The 20,204-nt window shown below is 57.6% G+C and overlaps 2 protein-coding genes across 4 annotated transcripts; one reads left to right on the forward strand and one right to left on the reverse strand.

Annotated features, from left to right (window-relative positions):
* Positions 1 to 319: 319 nt before the first annotated feature.
* On the reverse strand, positions 320 to 7,158 carry NFKBIE (NFKB inhibitor epsilon). 2 transcript variants are annotated; one of them, XM_031434611.2, is made up of 6 exons: positions 6,560 to 7,158; positions 4,148 to 4,250; positions 3,209 to 3,431; positions 2,069 to 2,157; positions 1,672 to 1,911; positions 320 to 914 (listed from the first exon to the last, which is right to left on the reverse strand). In XM_031434611.2, exons 1-6 carry the CDS (start codon positions 6,925 to 6,927, stop codon positions 849 to 851), a joined length of 1,089 nt encoding a protein of 362 aa, XP_031290471.1. In that variant the 5' UTR covers positions 6,928 to 7,158; the 3' UTR covers positions 320 to 848. The 2 variants fall into 2 exon arrangements, with proteins under 2 accessions (XP_031290471.1, XP_064332610.1); XM_064476540.1 differs by lacking the exon at positions 2,069 to 2,157.
* Positions 7,159 to 11,633: 4,475 nt separating this feature from the next.
* TMEM151B (transmembrane protein 151B) lies at positions 11,634 to 19,765 on the forward strand. 2 transcript variants are annotated; one of them, XM_031434609.2, is made up of 3 exons: positions 11,634 to 11,941; positions 14,099 to 14,539; positions 15,752 to 19,765. In XM_031434609.2, exons 1-3 carry the CDS (start codon positions 11,816 to 11,818, stop codon positions 16,883 to 16,885), a joined length of 1,701 nt encoding a protein of 566 aa, XP_031290469.2. In that variant the 5' UTR covers positions 11,634 to 11,815; the 3' UTR covers positions 16,886 to 19,765. The 2 variants fall into 2 exon arrangements, with proteins under 2 accessions (XP_031290469.2, XP_064332611.1); XM_064476541.1 differs by lacking the exon at positions 11,634 to 11,941 and having other exon boundaries at positions 12,159 to 14,539.
* The last annotated feature ends 439 nt before the right edge of the window (positions 19,766 to 20,204 follow it).

Raw genomic sequence — 20,204 nt, forward strand, 5'->3', positions numbered from 1 at the left:
AAGCCACAGCTCCTTGGTGTCACCCTCCACAGGCTAGCCCTTCTCTCCAGGCTCCTCCAGGGCCGTGGTGAGGCCTTCCACTTGCATCTTCTTATTTCTGTTTTTCTTTCTCCATCCCTCTGCATTTCTACAGAAAGGGCAAGGGTCTGTGCTGGACAGAGGCCTGAGGACGGTCAGCCTCCCTACCCTCCCTAGCAAGGCCCTGCTCCTCTCAGGTGACAATTCCCTTCTCTCTGCCTCTACCACAAGGTCACAGGGCAGGCCCGTCTTGAAATCCCCAATGCACACAGACGGACACATTCACAAAACAACAGGGGGGGGCACTTTAAAAAAGTCTCTCTTGTTTTAGTGTTATATTATTGAAATGTCCCCTTCCCCTAAGGCTCAATTCAGGGCCTTCTGAGCGAAGTCTTTAAACAGAGGTGTTTCGGCGTCCTTTCAGCAGTGAGATGGAACCCCTCGGGGCCCTGCTCACTCATAGTTCAGTGTCTCTCCTCACTCAGGACAGTCCATGGCCTCCTACTGGTTGGCAGCTTCAGGCTAACCCCACTTGGGACGAGACGACAGCCTCCATCATCTTCAACAGAGGCGAACAGGCTTCTCCACTCAGGCTATCTGGGGATTTGAGGGGGTCCTTCCATCCACCCGGAAGCTCTTCCTTCCAGACTGGCTCTCTTACTTGCGATCCCTCCTCTCAGCTCAGGGCTGTGCTGGCCCCAGGCTCTGGCCTCAGCAGTCCCCAGGACACCAGAAGGGCACAAAGCCTGGGCCCAAACTGTAGCAGCTGTGGCTCCAGCTTCCAGATGGGAAGAGGGGGAGCGCCTGGAGCCCCAGGGCCTGTCCTGGCTTCAGTCGGCACACAGCAGTGGCTTCCCGGAGATCTTCAGGTCATCAAAGGGCAAAAGGGAAAAGGGCTGAGGAAGAGGATGGAGAATGGAGATCAGGATCCATGGACAAAGGCAGCAGTGGGGAAGGGAGCTGGGAGACCTACTGGGCCCTTTCCTCCCCACCAAGTGATAACTGAAGGACATCAGGGAACAATTCTTCCTACTAGTCTCCAAAAGAGTGGCCCTCAGGACTAGGCAGAGCCCTGAGGCCTTAGGCAAGCCTTCACCCAGAATATCAGATCTTAGAAGGATACAGGAGGTGATCCAGCCCACGGGGCTTCTTTTTGTCTCTGTTTTGGGAGGGGGAAAGGGCATTCACAAAACATATTGAGTATTTTTTTGTTTTACATTGAACATTTAAAAATGGGAAAGATTGTACTGAAAATCTAGGTTTCATCTCTCTTTAAAAATTTCAAGACCTGGAAATACTGGGCCCACCTTCCTCCTCTGCAACTGAAGCTGACAGAGTGACCCTCGGACACAGACTGTCCGGAATCCCGCAGGTCCCACCACCCGGCTGTCTTACACCCAGCCTGCTCTGCTGATCTGCTTTAGCTGCACGGCTCCTGTAGGAGTCCAAGGTTGGGCCCCTGGTCCTGACCAGCTGAGAACATAGGCTGAGAGAGGGGCAGAGGCTTGCCCAAGGTCCCATGGTTGGTGAGTGGCAGAGTCATGGATTTCACCCCAGGATCCTAACTCCTTGGCCCTTTCAGCTACTACGGCGCTTGTCTCTGCTAGGAATGCGGGAGGCCCTGGACAATAGAGCTGAGGGTCTGCCTCTTACATCCTCGGCCAGATCCTGAGGGGTCTCATCCTCCACATTCCGCAGCAGAGAGTCGGCACCTGCCTCGCACAGGGTGGATGAGATGCTGCTGAGGCCACGGCCGGCCGCCAGGTGCAGGGGTGTGCACCCGTTGAGCATGCGGGCATCCACTCGGGCCCCAGCCTGGAGCAGGAACTGCACCAGACCCCGCTCCTGGGTCTCCACCGCCAGATGCAGCGCTGTCTTCCCGCTCGTGCCCTCCTGGATGGGGGAATAAGGATGTCAGCCAAGGCCCTCAAGAGGAATCATGCTAGGCCCGGGGCTCTGGCTAAGGAGGTGAGTGCCACCCCTTATGACCACAGGCCAGGGGACCAGGGGCTGGACCTGGACCAGGCAGCACCGTGATTGGCCACTTCACCTGTGCGTCAATGTCAGCTCCATTCTGAAGCAGCAGCTCCATGAGTGGCCGGTTCCTCTGCAGGGTGGCGATGTGGAGACAGGCCAGACCTGGGATGGGGTGAGGGTGAGGGTGGGGGCTGCACCCACCAGCTCTTGCTCTCTCCCTCTCTTCAGGGACCTCCCTTACCCCTAAGCCCCAAGGGACCCACTGCCCGCCCAGTGCCTCTAATCACAGGACTGTTAAAATACAAGCCCAAAAACCCCCTCAAAAGTCTGGGGGGAAAGGAACTCAAAGTTTCCACCTTTTCAGTCATGTTATTGAAACATTCACGCTTCAGGGGTCAGGTTGCTGAGTGACACCCCCATACACACACCCTCCCTAACACACTCCCCTCCCACACACTCACACACACCCTCTCTCTTTCTAAAACTCTACTTGCCTTCAAGCCCCATTCAAAAGCCACTTTCTTCAGAGCTCTCTGGATCTTCAGACCCCCAGACCCTCCCTGGGGTCCACATCCTCCCATGAGCTCCCCTGGCCTTTTTGCTAGCTCCTTTCTGCCCTGGACCACCCTCTGCTTAGAGAACTAGATTCAAATTCTTGTTCAAATTCATCCCTCACTCTTTCAAGTCTTTGTTCAAATGTCTCTACTCCATGAGGGTTTTCCTGAACCCCCCTGTTTAAAAATCACATCAACCCCCCCAGCCCTCCACACTCGTCCCCTCACTTGGTCCTACTGTCCCCACAGCACTGCCTGTTAACCTCCTAGAGAACTCACTTCTTATGTTTACTGTCTGCCTCAGACATTCTCTTTTGCTCACAGATGCAAGTGTGGCTCCTACAATAATGTCCAGCACATAGAAGGCCCTCAAGTATATTTTTGTTGAATGAATTAATGAGTTCACCTAATCTCCATTAAACTGAATATCCTGAAGGCAAAGTTTAGCTCTCTGCTTAGGACACAGTAGGTTCTTGATAAATTCTAAATCAAATCTGTTTATTTGTTCATTCATTCGTTCATTCAGCAAAGGTTCTGCATACCTATGTGCTTAGAACTGGAGGTGCATTAATGGACAAGCTCTGACCCTCCCTTCCCTGAGACTGGGGTCCCTGTCTCCTGTCCCCTCCTCATCCCATGGGCTGTAAGGCTGCCCACACCTTGCCAGTTTTGCAGCTGGAGGTCCAGGGAGTGAGGTAGTCCTCTGCCTGGCTCTGGCTGCCCCTCCAGCAGGCAGCGGGCACAGGCCAGGTGCTGGCGCTGGCAGGCCACATGCAGGGCAGTGTCACCGTGCCGGTCCTGTAGCACCCGGCTGGCCCCCTTCAGCACCAGGGCCCGAACTGCGCCCGGCTGGTCCAGATGTACAGCCAGATGGAGTGCTGTCTGCAGGCACAAAGAAAGAGTCACAGGGCCACTGCAGTATGCTCCCACCTCTGGGAACATGCTAGGGTGGGCACAGGAATTGCCAGGGGCCAGCACCTTCTTTGAGAAAAGCATATAAAGGCTATGGCACTGGTCTTCCAAGGAAACACCACCAAGCCCTTCCTTCTGTTACCCCCTAACCAAGCTCCTGGGACCCCAATTCTGGAGGCAGGGTGAGGGAAGTGGCCCCCTGCTCTTCTTGTAGGTCTCCTTAGCCCCTGGAAAAAGGCCAGAGAGGCAGTAGATTCTAGCTTCGCCCACACTGGGAAGACCTCTGTTATCCCAGGTGATGGGGAGAAGTTGGGCTACAGGAGGAAAGATAGAGGCTCCCAGCAGTCTCCACCTGCCTCACTCCTCCTCGAATGCTCCCGGCAGGTGTCACCTCCTGTACTAAGCTGCTTCGCACAGACATTGGCTCCCATAGCAGCTGGCATATGTCTCCATCCCAACTCTTATTACCATGCTGTGTAATTAGGTGTCGATATGAGTCCCCTAGCCCAGGCTCGAGCACCTTCTGGGCAGAGGCTGTTTCTTACTGATCTCTGTATCCTCAGCTTCTAGCCCAGTGACTGGCTTATGGTTTTCTGAGGGAGCAGCCCAGGGATGCTGTGTGGCTGCTGGGGATGGCTGCCAGGGCAGACATGGGTATCTGGGCTCAGCCCACCCTCACCACCCACCTGGTAAAGGTTGTTCTGAATGTCCAGGACCTCCTGAGGCAGCAAAGCCAGGCAACAGAGCAGCACAGCCGGGGCCTCGTGAATCACCGCCAGGTGGACCAGCCTGCGAGGCAGAGGCAAGGTTTGGGGTCAGGGCCCAGGCCAGAGTGGGTCCTGGGGTTAGAAGAAGCAAATCAACATTGAGATTGCCACCCATGGGGTAGGTGCAGGAAGTGAGAGTTTGGGCCAGGAAGTGAGGGTTGCTGCGGGAAGCCAGGATCCTAGGGGTGGGAGCTCCAAGTTCCCATCTCTGGCCTTCGGGAGGGCCTTGGCTGAGAGACAGTGCAGGCAGGGTGCTGAAGGGACAAGGTCCTTCCTGTCCAGCCTGCCCACACCCCGCTCCCCTCTGGCCCCAGGGCCCCGCCAGACAGCTGCTTCTCAGAGCCAAACTGAAAGCTGCTGGGGGAGCACAGAGGTGGTTTCCAGGGCTGGGCTCCCCACCTTCACCCCCTCCATGGGGAGGACAGAGAGGGAAGGGGGGTCACCCCCACTTCCCCTCAGAAACTCCGTGTTACACATTCTAAGAGAGAGAAGACTTTGGAAGCTCTTGGAAGGGGAACAAGGAGGCAGTGCAGCATCCTGTCTTGCTGCCCTTCACAGGGGCGGCCAGAGGACAGCCCTTTAGATGGCACAGGCTGGTTGAGGCCTGACCCCTGGCCCCTCTCCTGTGTGTGCCTGGCGAGGAGGTCTGTGCAGTGCAGAAAATGTGTGTTTGTGGGGGGATAAAGAGCCTTAACCCGAAGGGGGGCAGATGGGAGGGAAGTTCCAGCCCTGGGGTTTCCCCACATCAGGTGGGGAAAATGAAAGCCTGAGGGTCCAGGCCAGGACAGCTGCCTCGGGTCATGGGGGTAGCTTGGCTGAAAGGCCCGTATGGGCTGGGGAAGGGGCTGCTCAGGCGGGAGGGGGGCCGGCTTGGGCGGCAGGCGAGGCCCAGGAGAGAGTGATGGAGGGAGGGAGGGCGGGAGGAACCGCGCTGGAAATCCCCTCGGCCAGGGCCTGCTCTCTGGGTCACATTCCTGCAGCCACCTCCCTCTCTCCCTCAGTCTCCCCCCTCCCACTTCCGCTTCCCATTTCCCTACGTCCCACGGCCCAGACACCTCCGGAGGGAAGAACGTGCCCCCTCCTCTCAGGGAACCCCTTGGGGAGTCTTGACATGCCCCCTCCCCAAGGTCTAGACATAACACTTGTCTCTAACTTGAGATGGTAAAAGCTGGGGCTGAGAGGCTAACACAGAAGGGGAGAGGCAGAGGTCTCCACTCCCTGGGTCAAAGGTCAGCCAGAGGTATTCAGCATGGAGTCTGCACGATTTTGGTTGTGTACCTAAGGGCTAGGGATCTAGGTGCAGGGTACAGAAAGGCCTGGGATCACCCACTGGGTCCAGAGACTGTCTTTGTCAAAGGCCACCCAGGATCCTTGCAGCTCCAGAAAAGCAGGTCAGGACAGATACCTCCCGCCTCCTCTATCTCCCCTAGCCCTGCTGATTCCAGCACCCCAGATGTGGGATCCCAGCCCTCCACTCTGTTTCTCACCCCCAAATCCCAGCCACTCTCTTTCCTGTCAGCATTTTCTTCTTCCTGAGGGGCAGGCAAATCCTCAACTGGCCAGCGCCTCCCACACAACTGCCTCCTAGCCCAGTCTCCACCAAACTCTACCTGGGCTCGGGGAGGAAGGATAAGGTGAGGAGGTCACACAGGACAGTCAGGGGGACTTGTGGGGCTCAGAAGGTGGAGAGTGTTGGTAAAGCTGACTCTAGCCCTCACTTCCCCTTTCTCAGCAGAGGAGGAAGTAAACTGGGGCAGCCAGCCGCCTGTCTGCTGGGGCAAGAGTGCCCCAGCCTGGCTTACCTCCTCCTCAGGGCCAGCCTCAGCAATGCACCCTGGCAGCGCCCCCAACCCTAGCTCCCTAGGCCTACTGGCAGCCTATAACCAGCCCCTCTTGTTCCTTGAGACAGAGCATTCTGAGGTCAGAGGTTGGGAATCCCAGATATTGAGCAAACAAGGATGCCCTGTCCCCCAGCAAGGAAAACAAAACAAAACAAAACAAAACTGGGTTTGTCAGGGGAATTTTCTTTCCTAGGGGTGGGTAACTGGTAGATTTCCAAGATGCTAGCTGGAGTTCCAGGTGCCTGGTAAGGGCCCTGCCAAAAGGTGGGGCAGACAGATGATGCCAGGTTTTTGGACTGGGCCAGGCTAGAGCTCAAAAGTGGGTTCAGAGTTAAGTCTGGAAGAGAGAGTGGGGACTGCCCCTTCCAGAGTTGGTGCCTTGAGGGATCCTCACATAGGGGGTCCCGACTTGATGCCGCTCCTGGGGAGGCACCCAGTTAGCATCAGGAGGGAGGAAAGGGTCCTATCTCAGCCTAGCCCCCATACTCACGTGTCTCCATCCTCCGAGATGTAAGTGAGTGCTTCCAGTTGCTGAGGGCTCAGGGCCCCTGCGGCGGGAAGCGGCGAGTCTGGGGTTGGGTCCTTGGTCTTGGGGTCCCCCAGCAAGGGCAGGGTCTCAGTGAGCGATGAGGAGCCGTAGATGGAGTCAGCCCTCTCCCCATCTGTGTCTTCCTTCTCCTGTGGCTCGTTGGCTGTTCCTGAAGGATGGGTCCAGGGCTGGGGGCTCCCACCGTCTGAAGGCCCAGAAGCTGGGGCTGGGGTGGGCTCGGGCAAGGAGCGCAGAGAACGCAGAGACTCGATGCCCGAGTCATACTGACTCTCATCTGTCTCGTCCGGCCCCTTCCGCGCCTCCGACATCCCCGCGGCGCCGGCCCGCCGGGGCCCGGTCCGAGCAGTACCCGACTCCGCGCCGCCTTTCCGGGTTGCAGGTCCCCCTTGCAGAGCGGGTGCTGGGCCTGGACTGGACTCCTTCCTGGGATGCGGGGGCCCGAGGGGTTGGTGAGAAGCTGGGACGACGCTCGGAGCGCTGGCGGGGTTCTCGGCAGCAGCTAACCGGGGCAGCTGGGCAGCCCAGTCTGACGCGCTCGCTCGCCCCGCCCTCAGTCCCCGCCTCCGACGGGCGCTGCGCTTCCGGACCGACGCCCCGCCCTTCGGAATACCCCTTACCCCGCCCTCTGCGTTGGCTCCAAGTCAGGGTTTCCCCGGTCCTGACTCACTCGTGCGTTAATTCACCCATTCATTCATTCATACAACCACCGAAGCATCCATTCACTCACTCTTTTCTCCTTTCTTCACACCATGCATTAATTCCACGCATTCTTCCTTTCCTTCCTTCACCTCCTCCATTTCTTCATTTCCCCCCCCCGTACATTCTTCATTCGTTTTTAAATGAATATTTCTCATCTGCACAAGTTGGGAATCTTGTGTGGAGGACACGTGAGGGGATGGGGAAGCGTTGCTACCTATGTCTTGCCCGTTGCTCTCAATTTCTCTTGCTCTTCCAAGAGAAAGAGGGGACACCCGTGTCTTCAAAGGAAAAGTTCTCCCTTTAGGTCCTGGATAGAGGGTCTCCTGTGTCAACTTCCCAGATCACATAGAATTGGACACAAGGATGTGTTTTTTGAAAGTGGTTTTTCTCAGGAAGATTGTTGTCTAAAAAAATAATATAGCTTAGTGGTAGAGCATAAACTTAGTATGCACAAGGTCCTGGGTTCAATCCCCATTAAAAATAATAATTAAAATAATAATAATAAACCATTCAAAATAATAATAAACCTAATTACTCCCCCCAAAATTAAAAAGTGGAGTGGTCATTCCTCACCAGGGATAAAACACTGGCCTTGAGTGTTTGCAACATCTGGTTAGGGAAGTTTAGTTCCTCCTGGTGGGGCTGGGATGGGGAGGCCCAGACACGCTGGGCTGCACTCTGCTGAGGTTCCCTCCACAGCCACAGCCACAACCCCAATGCCTCCTTCCCTCTCCTTACTTTCCTTGGGCAAACCCCACCCACATGGAGCCCAATAAGTGCTCCATGATTTGTCCCCTACCCCAAGTGCCAGCAGTGCTGTTAGAAGGTCATCTCCAAGAAAATCTCTCCCTTTTCCATCTCTGGCATTGGGAGAAGGAAGCTGGAGTGAGGCATAGACAGCTACTAACTGGCTTCCCTACCCTCCTCCCCCATGCAACCTCATTTTATTGTATAAAGCTTCTCCTATGTGTCTGATATTTTTCTCTCTGCTGGAAGCAAAACCAAGTATCACAGTAACAGTAATAACCAACAACCCCCCTTCCCCCTCCCCTACTAAAAATGTCCCATGTTCCAGCCTCCAAAAAGCCCCCTGGTAGTTACAGCACAGAGTGATTGTGCTCTGATAGGAGTGAGAACAGGGAGCTGGAGGAGCACATGGTGGGGCCAACTACCCAGGGGGCCAAGGGGAAGGGGAGGTTCCATTTGAACTGGAAATGGGAAGAGAAGAGGGCTAGGGAGACAAGAAGCACCTAGTCTCTGTTTGGTGGGGGAGGGTGAGTGGAGAGAGGAGGGTGGGGAGAGAGATGACCCAGTGCTCTCCACCCCCACTGACAGCCAGAATCTGGAGGAAGCGGTGAGCATGAGGCAGTGAGGAGCCATGAGGGGAAAGCCCAAGGAAACTAAGGCCTCTCCTTTCCTTGGGGTCAGTGTGATTTCTGACAATCTCAACTTCCTCCCAGAGCACGTTCCTCTCTAACCCTCAAAGGCTGGAGCAAAAGTACAGTCTCTGACAACTCCAGACCCTGACCACTTGGGTTCAAAATCATCTCCATTTTAAAGTTGGGAATCTGGGACCCAGAAAGGTGAACTGACTTGCCCAAGATCAAAAACAGTTGGAAAGTGTAGAGCTGTGTTTTCCTGTTCCTAATCCAAAACTTTAAACAAGTTTTCATTGAAACTTTCTTTCAGTTATGAAGGTCGAAGGGGCTGTGGACATCTGAGCCCTTCGCAAGGACACAAGAACTCAGGAGTGTGCAGTGACCAGCTCTCTCAGTCTATACGGAGGCTGATTTTAAGGAAAAACTTGCCTCAATCCAGTCCCGTGTGCAGCTCTAAACCATAACAGGTGCATGGCAGCCCCTTTTCCGGCCACATGAGGACAGCATTGAGTCACTGATTGTCTCCAGCCCCGAGCCTGCACTCGGACAGGAAGCCCTTCTGGGGACATTCTGGAATGGGAAAGAGAGACCCATTGGCAGTGTCATCTGGAAAGATAACCTGGGGACTTTGACTCAGGTCACGGGGTCAGGGTTCTGACTTTGCAACCTCAGTCCCAGTCATCTCCGAGGCTGGGCCCCTCTGGTCCTTTTCTCTGTTTTCTGGTTCCCTTTGTCATGCTCTGACTCCCCATTTCTGCCCACCTTAGCCAGGCTCCTCTTCAGGAAACAGGCCCAATTGCCATGGTGACCAACTGGTCAGCTGGCTCCTACCACATCCCCCTCTCTTCACCTCTCTTTACCCTGGGCTTCTAAGGAAGAGTAATGTGTGTGTACGGAGAAAAGGGAGGTGGTCTTTTATCTCCTGGGAACTCTGAGGTTGGCCAAAAGAAGTTCGGCTATCTCTCTCACAAAGCCCCCTGAAGTGGAGTCAGGAAGGCAGTGGGGATGGGGAAGAGGAGGCAGATTAGAACAACTAAATGGGGAATGTGAGATCCTATATTGGTTAGGAAAGGCCAGGGTTAGGAACTCTGCTTTCTGTCTGCAGTGAGGACTGAACTAGGTGGAATGAAGTGAAACCAGAGGAAAAGGGTTTGAAGTCAGCCATAAGGCAGGACTTCCCAAAAATCATGGGTGGGAGAGAAACATTGGAATGAGCCACCAAGTGAGATTCTTCCTCTGCTGTGGGATGAAAATGATCCATGCCTTTTGGGACCATACCCTTCCTCTGTTTGGGCAGGGAGGATGAACACACTGACCCAGGGAGGATCATACAGGCTGGACAGTTCTGAAATGATAGAGGGACTGAGACCCATCTTCACTTTGCCTTGAAAGGGAAGAGTAGAAAATGGAGGCAGAAGCAGGAGTAGGGGAGTGTGTGTGTGTGTGTGTGTGTGGAGTAGAGGCAGAAGATCTTCTGCCCCAGATGAGAGGCAGGACTGTCAGCAGATCAGTGTGCTTGTCCTCTATTCCCAAAGATCAGATATCCAGGCTTTGCCTCAAGCTGCCTTCCAGCCCTCAAAGATCCCCATGGACTTTTGAATGGGAAAGATCTGGATTCTTGGACCACCCTGTAAGTACTGGCAGGTGACTTTAAGTCACTCACCCTCCCTCTGCTTTGGTTCTTTGTGCGTAAATGGGGAGAGTCACCATATGTCAAGGACTCTACTGTAGCACACGACACACAGTAGGATTCCACAGTGACAGTGCACATATAGATTGATCAAGCATAGCCTTTAGTCTATTCTATCATAGTGATTGGTTTCCATGTCCTTCTTCCCCATTAGACTTTGTGCTCCTGGAGGAAAGGAAATTGTGTTTTATATTTCTGAACAGGGCACACAGTAGGTATCTAATACCTGTTTATTGAATGGATGCATTCAGGAATGAATGAATGAATGAATGAATGAATGAATGAATGAATGGCAGTTTCCTTTCTGCCCCTAGGTGGGGCAGGGAAAAGCACTGTGGGTGGATGGCATGAAGGGACAGGCGACCTGCAGTCACTCAGCCTGGGCTGTGGTCTCTGACTTTGCCTCCTATACCCACAGAAGAAAATCAGAGCCTTAGAGATTGTCCACTCAACTTTGTCCCTGCATAGATGAGACAACTAAAGCTCAGAGAGGGAAAGGCACTTGCGCAAGGTCACACAGCAAACGACAAAGCCAGAATTAAGCATTTGCACTCAGGATGCCTGATCTCCAGCCTAGGCCAATGTTCACACTTCATTGCTTCTCTGGGGCTGTTCTTCTAGGGTAGGAAGATGGTTCGATGAAAGCTGGTTTCAATGTCTCCTCTTCTGTCCTCTGTTAGAACTTTCTCACATCTAGCTCCAATCCTTTCCATTTCACCCTATTCCATCCCTGTTCAGCTGCATCTGGCCTCTGAAGTCTGGTTCCTGCCTTAACCCTTTACCATCCAACTGGGAATAAGGCTCTTCCCTAGGGATCCAAGACTCAATTTTCTCTCCCCACCCTCACCCCCAGGAACTTCCAGGAACCAAAAATGGGGAGGGATGTTGGTTGAACCGCTGGCGCCCCCTCCACGGAGTATAGACGAAGAGGAGTTTCCGCTTAGATCTTCCTAGGATGGTGGGGATGTGTGAGGTGAGCAGGGCTAGGAGTGGGGAAGGGGTGCAGGGAGCCCCTGTTGCTTTTCCCCTTTGGGGTGGCTGTTAGGTAGGCTTGGGGAAGGCGGAGTTTGGGGGGCCGGGGGCGGGGCTCCTGCGCAGGGAGGAAGAGGGGGGGCGCGCTGGCTCCAGCTCCGCTCAGACAAAAGGCGGCGGCGGGAGCGGGCGGGAGGCGGAGCGGCGCCGCGAGGGCCTCAAGGTGACACCCGCCCCCGGCCCCGGCCCCCCCGGCCCGGCCCCCAAGCCCGCCTCCCTATCCCCAGCCCCTAACCCCTTACCCGGTGCCCTTTCCAGGCCCCCTCCCCCCGGCGGGGGGTGGGGAGCAGCGAGGGCCCCGCCCCCTCCCTCCCCTTCCCCTGGCCCCGCGCAGGATGCCCCCGGCCCCTGGCAGCCCCCCGGGAGGCCCTGAGCTCGACGCGCCCCCTCTACGCCATGTCCCCCCCTGGCTCGGCCGAGGGAGAGAGCGGCGGCGGCGGCGGCGGAGGCGGTGGCGGCCCCGGGGTCCCAGAGGAGCCCACGGCGGCGGCAGCGGCGGACGAGGGCCCCGCCCGAGAGGAGGTGAGAGCCGGCGGCGCCCCTTCCCGGGGCGCGGCCGCAGCCTGGTCCCCATCCCCCGCCGCGCGCGGCCCCCGCCGGTTCCGCCGCAGCGCGGCCGGCGCCCCGCACCCTGAGCCGGCCGCCGCAGCCGCAGTCCCGCGCCGCTGCCCCCACCCGGCGGCCAGAGCTGTCCGCGGTGGCGGGGAAGGGGCCGCGCCGGGGGCGGGGCTCGGGGGGTCTTGGGCAGGGGGAGGGGCCTAGGGGCGGAGACTCGCGGACCCCGGGCAGGTTGGGGTGGGGATGGATGGTGGCCGGGATCCTATCTGGCTGAGGGGGATGCTATCTTGAAGGCGGGGAAGGGTGACTTGTAGGGGCTACGGAGGCAGGAGAGTGCCTGCCAGTTCCACGGGGGAAATCGTGATGTCACTTGAGCTGGGCTTCTAAGAAGGTCAAATGTGTGCCGAGGCGAACCCTCCTGGGGTCACTGGGAACGTGTGTGTATATGTGTGGGGTGTGCACTTCTCTCTCCCAATGTCCATGCAGCACCCCCACCCCCGGCCCAGGGGGCCCTAAACCCAGGAATCCTTCTCAGTGTTGGTACTGAGCATGTCCCTATTTGGGGGCCCTACTCTCCCGCCCCCTGAACCTGGAGACAAAGAGACCAAGGAAGGTACCAGGGGCTCCCCCATCTCCCTTGCACACGCTTGCATACTGCACTAGGGCAGAAGCACACAGGCAAGGACGGACCTGCAGGCAGAGCCCCTTTCAGATGCGTTCTCACTGGGAGCAGCACACTCAGGTGGGCACACAAAGGGGCAGGTATGCACACACCCCTAAGGACAGGTTTCCCAAAAGGCACATGTCCCCTAATCTTGCTTGTATATGCTGAGTACTATTTCCTAGCCCACCTACCTATCTGTACTTCCAGATCTTTCCTTGGATTTCACACCGGGTCCAGGGCCCGCTGCCTGTTACCATGCCCTTCCTCTCCACCCTTCTCTCCCTTCCTCTGACTAGTCTTCAGGTCCGGCCCGGGGAATTGAAAGAATAAGTCAGAATCTCAGCAAGGGTGTGTGTGTGGGGTTCCTAAAGCTAGTCAGCAGCGAGGAGGAGAGGGAAACCCCAGGCAGCCACCAGAAATCTGACTCAGTACCTGTCATTAAGTGGCTGTGGGTGCCAGCACCCAGGATGCAAAGAGAATGAGGCCCTGCCCTCAGGAGCACCCAATCTAGTGCAGGAGCCAGACATGTAAACAACTCATTGGGGCGACAGTGCAAGCAGCATGTGCTAAGTGCTTAGCAGGCCCTGGTACCAAAATCGTTTTCTCTTGACAAATGGCTAGGCTGCAAACATCTTCCTCTCAACCCCCTACCCCCATCCCACATCCCTTCTCCCCAGCCACATGCCTCTGCCCTTCTGGATATTTCTTCCTGGATGGCCTTCTGCCCAGGGACACAAGGCCCCTGCCTCTCATCTTAGAACACGGGAAGGATGTTAGGGTGCAGGAGTGAGACTCGCAGGGGACCTGGGGTCCAGAACGTGCAGAAAGAGACAAGTCTTGGGGTTTCCTGGGAGGTATGAGGCTGTCTGTGCGGGGCAGGGAGGTGGATGGGTCAGAGGAAGTTGTTCCTCCTGGTTCTGGAAGAAGGGAGGGCCCTATCTGTTAAGTGGGAAGGTGATGTCATTGGGTCTCTCCACCCTTCCTGGAATACTTGGAAGGGGTCCGGGCTGGGGACCTGCCTTCGCTGATGCCTGTCTGTCCTCCCTGTCTTCCCTGTCCACACCTCCTCTCTCATTGCCATCTTTGTGTCTGTCTTTGGACCCTGTTTCTCTGTGTGCCATCCTATCCATCTGTGTCTTCTCTGCCACCGGGGCCTCCTCCCTCCATCTCTGGCTCTGATCCCTCTGCCTCTTGGGGTGTCTCTCTGCACTTCCCTGTACTGGATTCCATTCCCCTTTCTTGTCCCCATGGCTCACTCTGGGTCACTTCTGTGTGTATCTCTGGTTCTGGGATCCCATCTCGGTCTGACCTTTTCTCTGCACATCCTGTCTGTCTCTGCCTGTCATCTCTGGTGCCGGCCTCTGCCCCTCCACCCCTGCATCCAACTCTGTGCTGGGTCCTGCCACTCTGTCTTACTCTCCACTCATCCCGGCCCCTTTCCCTGCCCATCTGAGCAGCAGCGTCCCATCCAGCCCTCTTTCACCAAGTCCCTCTGCCGTGAGTCCCACTGGAAGTGCCTGCTGCTCTCGCTGCTCATGTACGGCTGCCTGGGGGCCGTGGCCTGGTGCCACGTCACCACAGTGACCCGCCTCACCTTCAGCAGCGCCTACCAGGGCAACAGCCTCATGTACCACGACAGCCCTTGCTCCAACGGTTATGTCTACATACCCCTGGCCTTCCTGCTCATGCTGTACGCCGTCTACCTGGTGGAGTGCTGGCATTGCCAAGCCCGCCATGAGCTGCAGCACCGTGTGGATGTAAGCAGTGTGCGGGAGCGCGTGGGCCGCATGCAGCAGGCCACGCCCTGTATCTGGTGGAAGGCCATCAGCTACCACTATGTCCGCCGCACCCGCCAGGTCACCCGATACCGCAACGGAGATGCCTACACCACCACCCAGGTGAGGAGCTGGAGGGGTGTACAGGCCAGTCCAGATGGGAGGGGGTGCTGGGACCCTGCCTGACTGTCCCCAGGGGAAGAAGCACAGGCAGCAGTGAGCTCTTGTGGGCACTGCAACAGGAGGGTAATAACAGCCACCATAAAAATAGCAGCAAACACTTATGAGCAGCCTGGTTCTGCTCTAAGTACTTTACAAACATCAATCATTTAACCCTCAAACAACGCTATGAGGTAGGTAACTATTGTCCCCATTTTACAGATGAGGAACCTGAGGCTTGAAGAAGTGAAGTAACTTGCCCAAAGTCAAACAGCTAGTATGTGGTGTGGTGGACTTGAACCCAGGCAGTCAGGCTCCAGGGTCTGCACTGTTTAGTGCTTAATGGTTGGAGCCTCACAGGCATTCTCTCACCTGTTTAGTGAGGTGGCTGTTACTGAGTCCTCTTTCACAGGTAAAGAGACCTAAGCTCAGTGACTTGCTCAAGGTCTGCAGCTTCCAAGTAGGAGTGCTAGACTTAAACTCAGGACCCTGGATCCCAAGTCCAAGGCTCCCAGAGGAGGGGGTCAGCTGGTAAAAAGGTGGAGGTGGGCATGGGAGGCATGGGGGGGGGGTGTCAATCAGCACTCCCTGGACCTGCCAGGATTAGGCATACTAGAGCCCTGGAGGAAGAGATTTTCCCAAATGAGGGGGACCTCTCTGTCTCAGTATTGGGTAAACAAAGCCTGGGGCCTGTGAGAATCAGGAAAGAGGCTGGGTGGTAGCTAGGGTAGGAACAGGGAGTCCGGAGACAAAGGTGTCCCCCAAGGAGCTCCTCTGGAGGGCCCATTTGGAAACACACTTGTAAAAGGGAAGATGGGCAGGCTGCTTGCGGTGATGAGGGAGCAGAGTGGGACAAGGGAGGCAGTGGCAAAAGGGTCAAGCAAGCCGGAGGGGCAGTTCAGGGCCTGGGCCTGACCCCCAGACCAAGCAGGGCTTAATTCAAATGAGAAGGCACAGAGGTAGGGATGAGTCCTAACCCCGCCCGCATCTCCAACTCACTGATGAAGCTGAGGGCCTCAGTGTCTCTATAAACCCTACCCGGTAAGATCCTACCTGGCTCCAACCCGGAGCTAAACCAGGAGAGACTGAGGGTTTGACCAGGCGACAAGAGCAGCAATGGGGCGGACGAGGGTAAGCGGACAGAAGCGACTCCCGTCGCCTTCCCCGGCGCCGCAGGTCTACCATGAGCGCGTCAATACGCACGTGGCCGAGGCCGAGTTCGACTACGCGCGCTGCGGCGTCCGCGACGTGTCCAAGGCGCTGGTGGGGCTAGAGGGCGCGCCGGCCACGAGGCTGCGCTTCACCAAGTGCTTCAGCTTCGCCAGCGTGGAGGCCGAGAACGCGTACCTGTGCCAGCGCGCGCGCTTCTTCGCCGAGAACGAGGGCCTGGACGACTATATGGAGGCGCGCGAGGGCATGCACCTCAAGAACGTGGACTTCCGCGAGTTCATGGTGGCCTTCCCCGACCCGGCCAGGCCGCCCTGGTACGCCTGCTCGTCCGCCTTCTGGGCCGCGGCTCTGCTCACGCTGTCGTGGCCGCTGCGCGTGCTGGCCGAGTACCGCACGGCCTACGCGCACTACCACGTGGAGAAGCTCTTCGGCCTGGAGGGCCCGGGCTCGGCCGGCGGCAGCGCGGGCGGTGGCTTTAGCCCCAGCGACGAGCTACTGCCCCCGCTGACGCACCGCCTGCCGCGGGTCAACACGGTGGACAGCACGGAGCTCGAATGGCACATCCGCTCCAACCAGCAGTTGGTGCCCAGCTATTCCGAGGCGGTGCTCATGGACCTGGCTGGACTGGGCGCGCGCTGCGCCGGGGGCGCGGCGGGCGGCTACACGCCCACGTGCCGCTACGGCGGGGTGGGCGGCCCGGGCGCGGCGGGCCTGGCCCCGTACCGGCGCAGCTGCGAGCACTGCCAGCGCGCCGTCAGCAGCTCGTCTATTTTCTCGCGCAGCGCCCTGAGCATCTGTGCCAGCCCGCGGGCCGGCCCGGGGCCGGGCGGCGGGGCGGGCTGCGGGGGCAGCCGCTTCTCGCTCGGCCGCCTCTATGGCTCCCGGCGCAGCTGCCTGTGGCGCAGCCGGAGCGGGAGTGTTAACGAGGCGAGCTGCCCCACCGAGCAGACGCGGCTGTCGAGCCAGGCCAGCATGGGGGACGACGAGGACGACGAGGACGACGAGGAGGCCGGACCGCCGCCTCCCTACCACGACGCCCTCTACTTCCCGGTGCTCATCGTGCACCGGCAGGAGGGGTGTTTGGGCCACAGTCACCGGCCGCTGCACCGCCACGGCTCCTGCGTAGAGACCTCACTGTGACCCCGGGCCCCTGGACCCGCCCGCCGGCCTCCTCCCTGCCCCTCGCCGGACTGGGCTCCCTGCGTGTAGCAGAGGTAGTCACGATGGTGGTGGCCGAGGCTGTGCTGGGCACGGCGTGGGTAGGGTGGGGGGAGGCAAGGGGTCGCGGGACATACGCCAAAGCGGCCGATCCCTGTCACCCTTCCCGCCTTCCCTGTACATAGACAGATGGGAGGAGGGGGTGAGAGAATCCCACCCGGGCAGAGTCATCTCTTCCAGCCCCGCCCCTGAGCTCCTAGGGGGACACCTCCCCTTTCTACATGCACACCCGAGATTTCCCGTCCCGTCTTTCAACGGATCTTCTGACTGTTACGTGGCAACTGTGCCGCGGGACCGGCGTTGGGTCCAGTCTCAAGGGAGAGGCCCTCGCTGTACAGCAGCTGGGGAGGTTGAGGCCGGGGGAAGGGCAACTGGGGCTTTCCTTCCTTGGTAGCCTGGCCCCTCTGGGACCTCTCTCTACTGAGGGGGCAGCGGTTAGCAGGGCTGGCTTCCAACAAGCTAATGAATTCAGTGGGTCTGAGGCCAGGGCCAGGCGTCAGCCGCCACACTCCATCTCAAAGCAGTGGAAATGCTGCTCTCCTCTTCTTGGCGCTGGCCCCGAAGAGGATCGGGGTTTCCTTTCTGCCGCTCCCTCCACTGTTGTTTATCTCACTGGGCCCAGGGAGGCTGGGTCCCTGTAGGGACTGTGCTCACCACGAAGACGTCACTCCCCTCCCTCCCCTCCTGCTCCCCGGCTCTAAGAGATGTTGCCAGGGGCGAGAGGGGAGGCACACTGTGGAAGGCAGTACACCTCAGTCCTTCCTCCACACTGCAGCCTCCTCACCTGGGTTCTGAGAGGGCACTCCCTTCAGAGAGAGTGAGATACAGCCCCGGCAGGCTGCATTCCTTCAAGCTGGCCAAGGTGAATGAGTAAGTGGGAGACAAACTTGGGTGACAACAGGGAACTCTGGAAGTAGGTGGGAGTCAAAGAGGAGGGGGCAGTGAAAAGACTCCCGAAGGCAGGGGTGTCATGGGGCCTGACCTTGCCTCCCCCATACTTGTGGGGAGAAGTGGAGAGTGGCTGACCCCATACAGATCCTTTGCAGGGCTGAGGACCTTGTCACGAGCCCCAGCTGGAGAAAGACTCAATTCCAGTGGCAGGGTCAGAGGCAGGAATTCTCGAAATCTTGCCCGACCCCCTTGTCCTCCCCTAGCCCATGAACTGAAGCCCTGCTGTGTGTCCCAGGGTCTTCAAAGGGGCGTACTGCCACCACCCCAGGGTGCTGGCCCCACGTGCTGTCCTTCCACCACTCCTACCCTGATGTGCTTCCGCGTGCATGTCTGTGTACGATCCCCCTGGACTCCAACTCCCCTGGCTAAAGTTTTTCCAGCCAACTTAGCATCCAGGGATTGAGTTTGCATTTCCAGCTGGAGAGGATAACCCTCTGGCCTCAACATTGCTTGCCCCATGCTTCTCACTTTGCCTGAACCATCAAAACTGCTCCTTCCCCACCTCAGCCTGTCCCCTCTTCCTCCAGCATAGCCGGGCCAGCACCCCCAAGGGCGTGGCCTCCACCTATGCAACATCTCCTCTGGCCCCCTTTCCCTCCTTTCCTGGGGGACTTGGAGGGCACAGATTGTGGGGACACCACGGCCCGTGACCCATCAGGGCTGAGGTTAACTTTGATGAGGAGATGGCTGAGTGGGAAGGGAGAGGAGGCTGGACAAGGGGAGGCCTGGGCAGAGGGAGACAGCTGCCCATTAGGTTTCCCTGGGCAGCAGTGCCCATCTGCCTGCCAGCACTGGACTCTCAGGGGGCCTGGCGGTTGGAGCAACCCCTCTTTCCTCTGAACCGACATCTGTGAGGGACAGGTGGCGAGCTGTGGCCTCGGGCCCCAGTTCCTGGCCAGCTGGCACCTGAATGTCACACTCTTGTGTGGGGCAGCCTGACCAGACCACCTCACAGCTTCAAGGGGGGGAGAAACTCCGCCCCTCCTGCCTCAGGCCTGTTCCTGAGACAGAGCCAGAGCTGGGAGGAGGGGACCGGGAGGGGCTGTTATTATTTTTGCCTGTACTGACCATTTCTGCCTAGTGTTCTCACACAGACAGCCTCACTTCCCACACACGCACAGACTTAGAGAGAAACCAATTCTTTGGTCTATTTTCTTGGTAGCTTTATTGATTGCCAGGGAAAACGAAAACCAGAAAATTAATTAATCTCTAAAATTAAACTTTACACTGAATGTTCTTGTTTCTCTAATTAGAACCTCTGCTAGCAGCTGTGGCTATGTACACTCACACACTCACAAACACCCTCACACCTACATGTTTGCACTCTGGAACTGTCAGAGGGTGTCAGGCACAGACAGACTCTAGGTTGCCCGGTCAGGCACACACGTGCAGTCACTCCCAAGCCCCCTCTGGTGCTCTGCTCAGCGCCTGCTTGTTGGAAGGAGTCCCTAGAAAGTGGGCACCCCGAGGCTGTGGTGGTGGCAGCCCATGACCCACCCTTTGGAAACATGAGGCTGGAGGTTCTGAGCCCCTCTGCCTGGGGAGGATGGGGGATGGGGTTCAGCCTGAATCCATCCTCAGTTCCTCTGTTGGCCCCATAGGTAGATGTGATTCCTGTGGGTGTGGCCCCAGGGTAGGCAGCCACAGAGTGCCTGGGACTCATGGAGGGCACCAGGAAGGTTCCATGTGTCCTGGGGACAAGGGCTTGTGGGTGGGCTGGGCCTGGCTGAGGAGAAGACAGGTCTCTGTCAACTGGGTGCATCACACTGTGGCCTTTCTGTCGTGGATTTCCAAGCGCAAAGATTGTATAAATCAAACTGGTGGATAATAAAGTTGCGGATGACTCACTGACTTCCATTCCCCATGTGGCACCTCCCTCACCATCTCCCCTTTCTGTGAGCAGCTCTCTCAGGAGGCCACTGGGTCTGAGCTCCCCCTGTCACCTCTGTTTCCCCCTTCCCATGTTGGGGGGGATGGGTTACAGGATGGCATGGCCTGTAGACCCAGATGACTTCAGCGGAGTCAAGTAACAGGGAGGGGCATCTGCAGGGGTGAGCGTGGAAAAGTCAGGCAAAGCTCTGTTGCAGCTGGAGGAGGGAGAAGGTGAGAGAGAGTGAGTGTGTTTGAAGGTCAAGAGGTTAAGGATCTGTTTGGTAGAGAGGAAAATGCAGGGGTGAGGGGTGATCAGGGAGACGGACAGTCCCTGTGGGAGAGTCTGGGCAGGCACAGTCCCTTAGAGGCTGCTTTGCCTTCCGTATTCCTGGAAGATGCCATTGCAGTAGGTCTGTAA

The sequence above is a fragment of the Camelus dromedarius genome, chromosome 19 (assembly GCF_036321535.1).
Source record: "Camelus dromedarius isolate mCamDro1 chromosome 19, mCamDro1.pat, whole genome shotgun sequence".
Lineage (NCBI taxonomy): Eukaryota > Metazoa > Chordata > Mammalia > Artiodactyla > Camelidae > Camelus > Camelus dromedarius.

Coding starts and splice junctions, on each gene's coding strand:
- NFKBIE (XM_031434611.2), bottom strand. CDS start 6,927: ATGTCGGAGGCGCGGAAGGGGCCGGACGAGACAGATGAGAGTCAGTAT. Junction 3,432..4,147: donor TTCAGAACAACCTTTACCAG/GTGGGTGGTGAG, acceptor TTGTGCCTGCAG/ACAGCACTCCATCTGGCTGT. Junction 915..1,671: donor CTCAGGATCTGGCCGAGGAT/GTAAGAGGCAGA, acceptor CCTCTTCCTCAG/CCCTTTTCCCTTTTGCCCTT.
- TMEM151B (XM_064476541.1), top strand. CDS start 13,889: ATGGCTCACTCTGGGTCACTTCTGTGTGTATCTCTGGTTCTGGGATCC. Junction 14,540..15,751: donor ATGCCTACACCACCACCCAG/GTGAGGAGCTGG, acceptor CCGGCGCCGCAG/GTCTACCATGAGCGCGTCAA.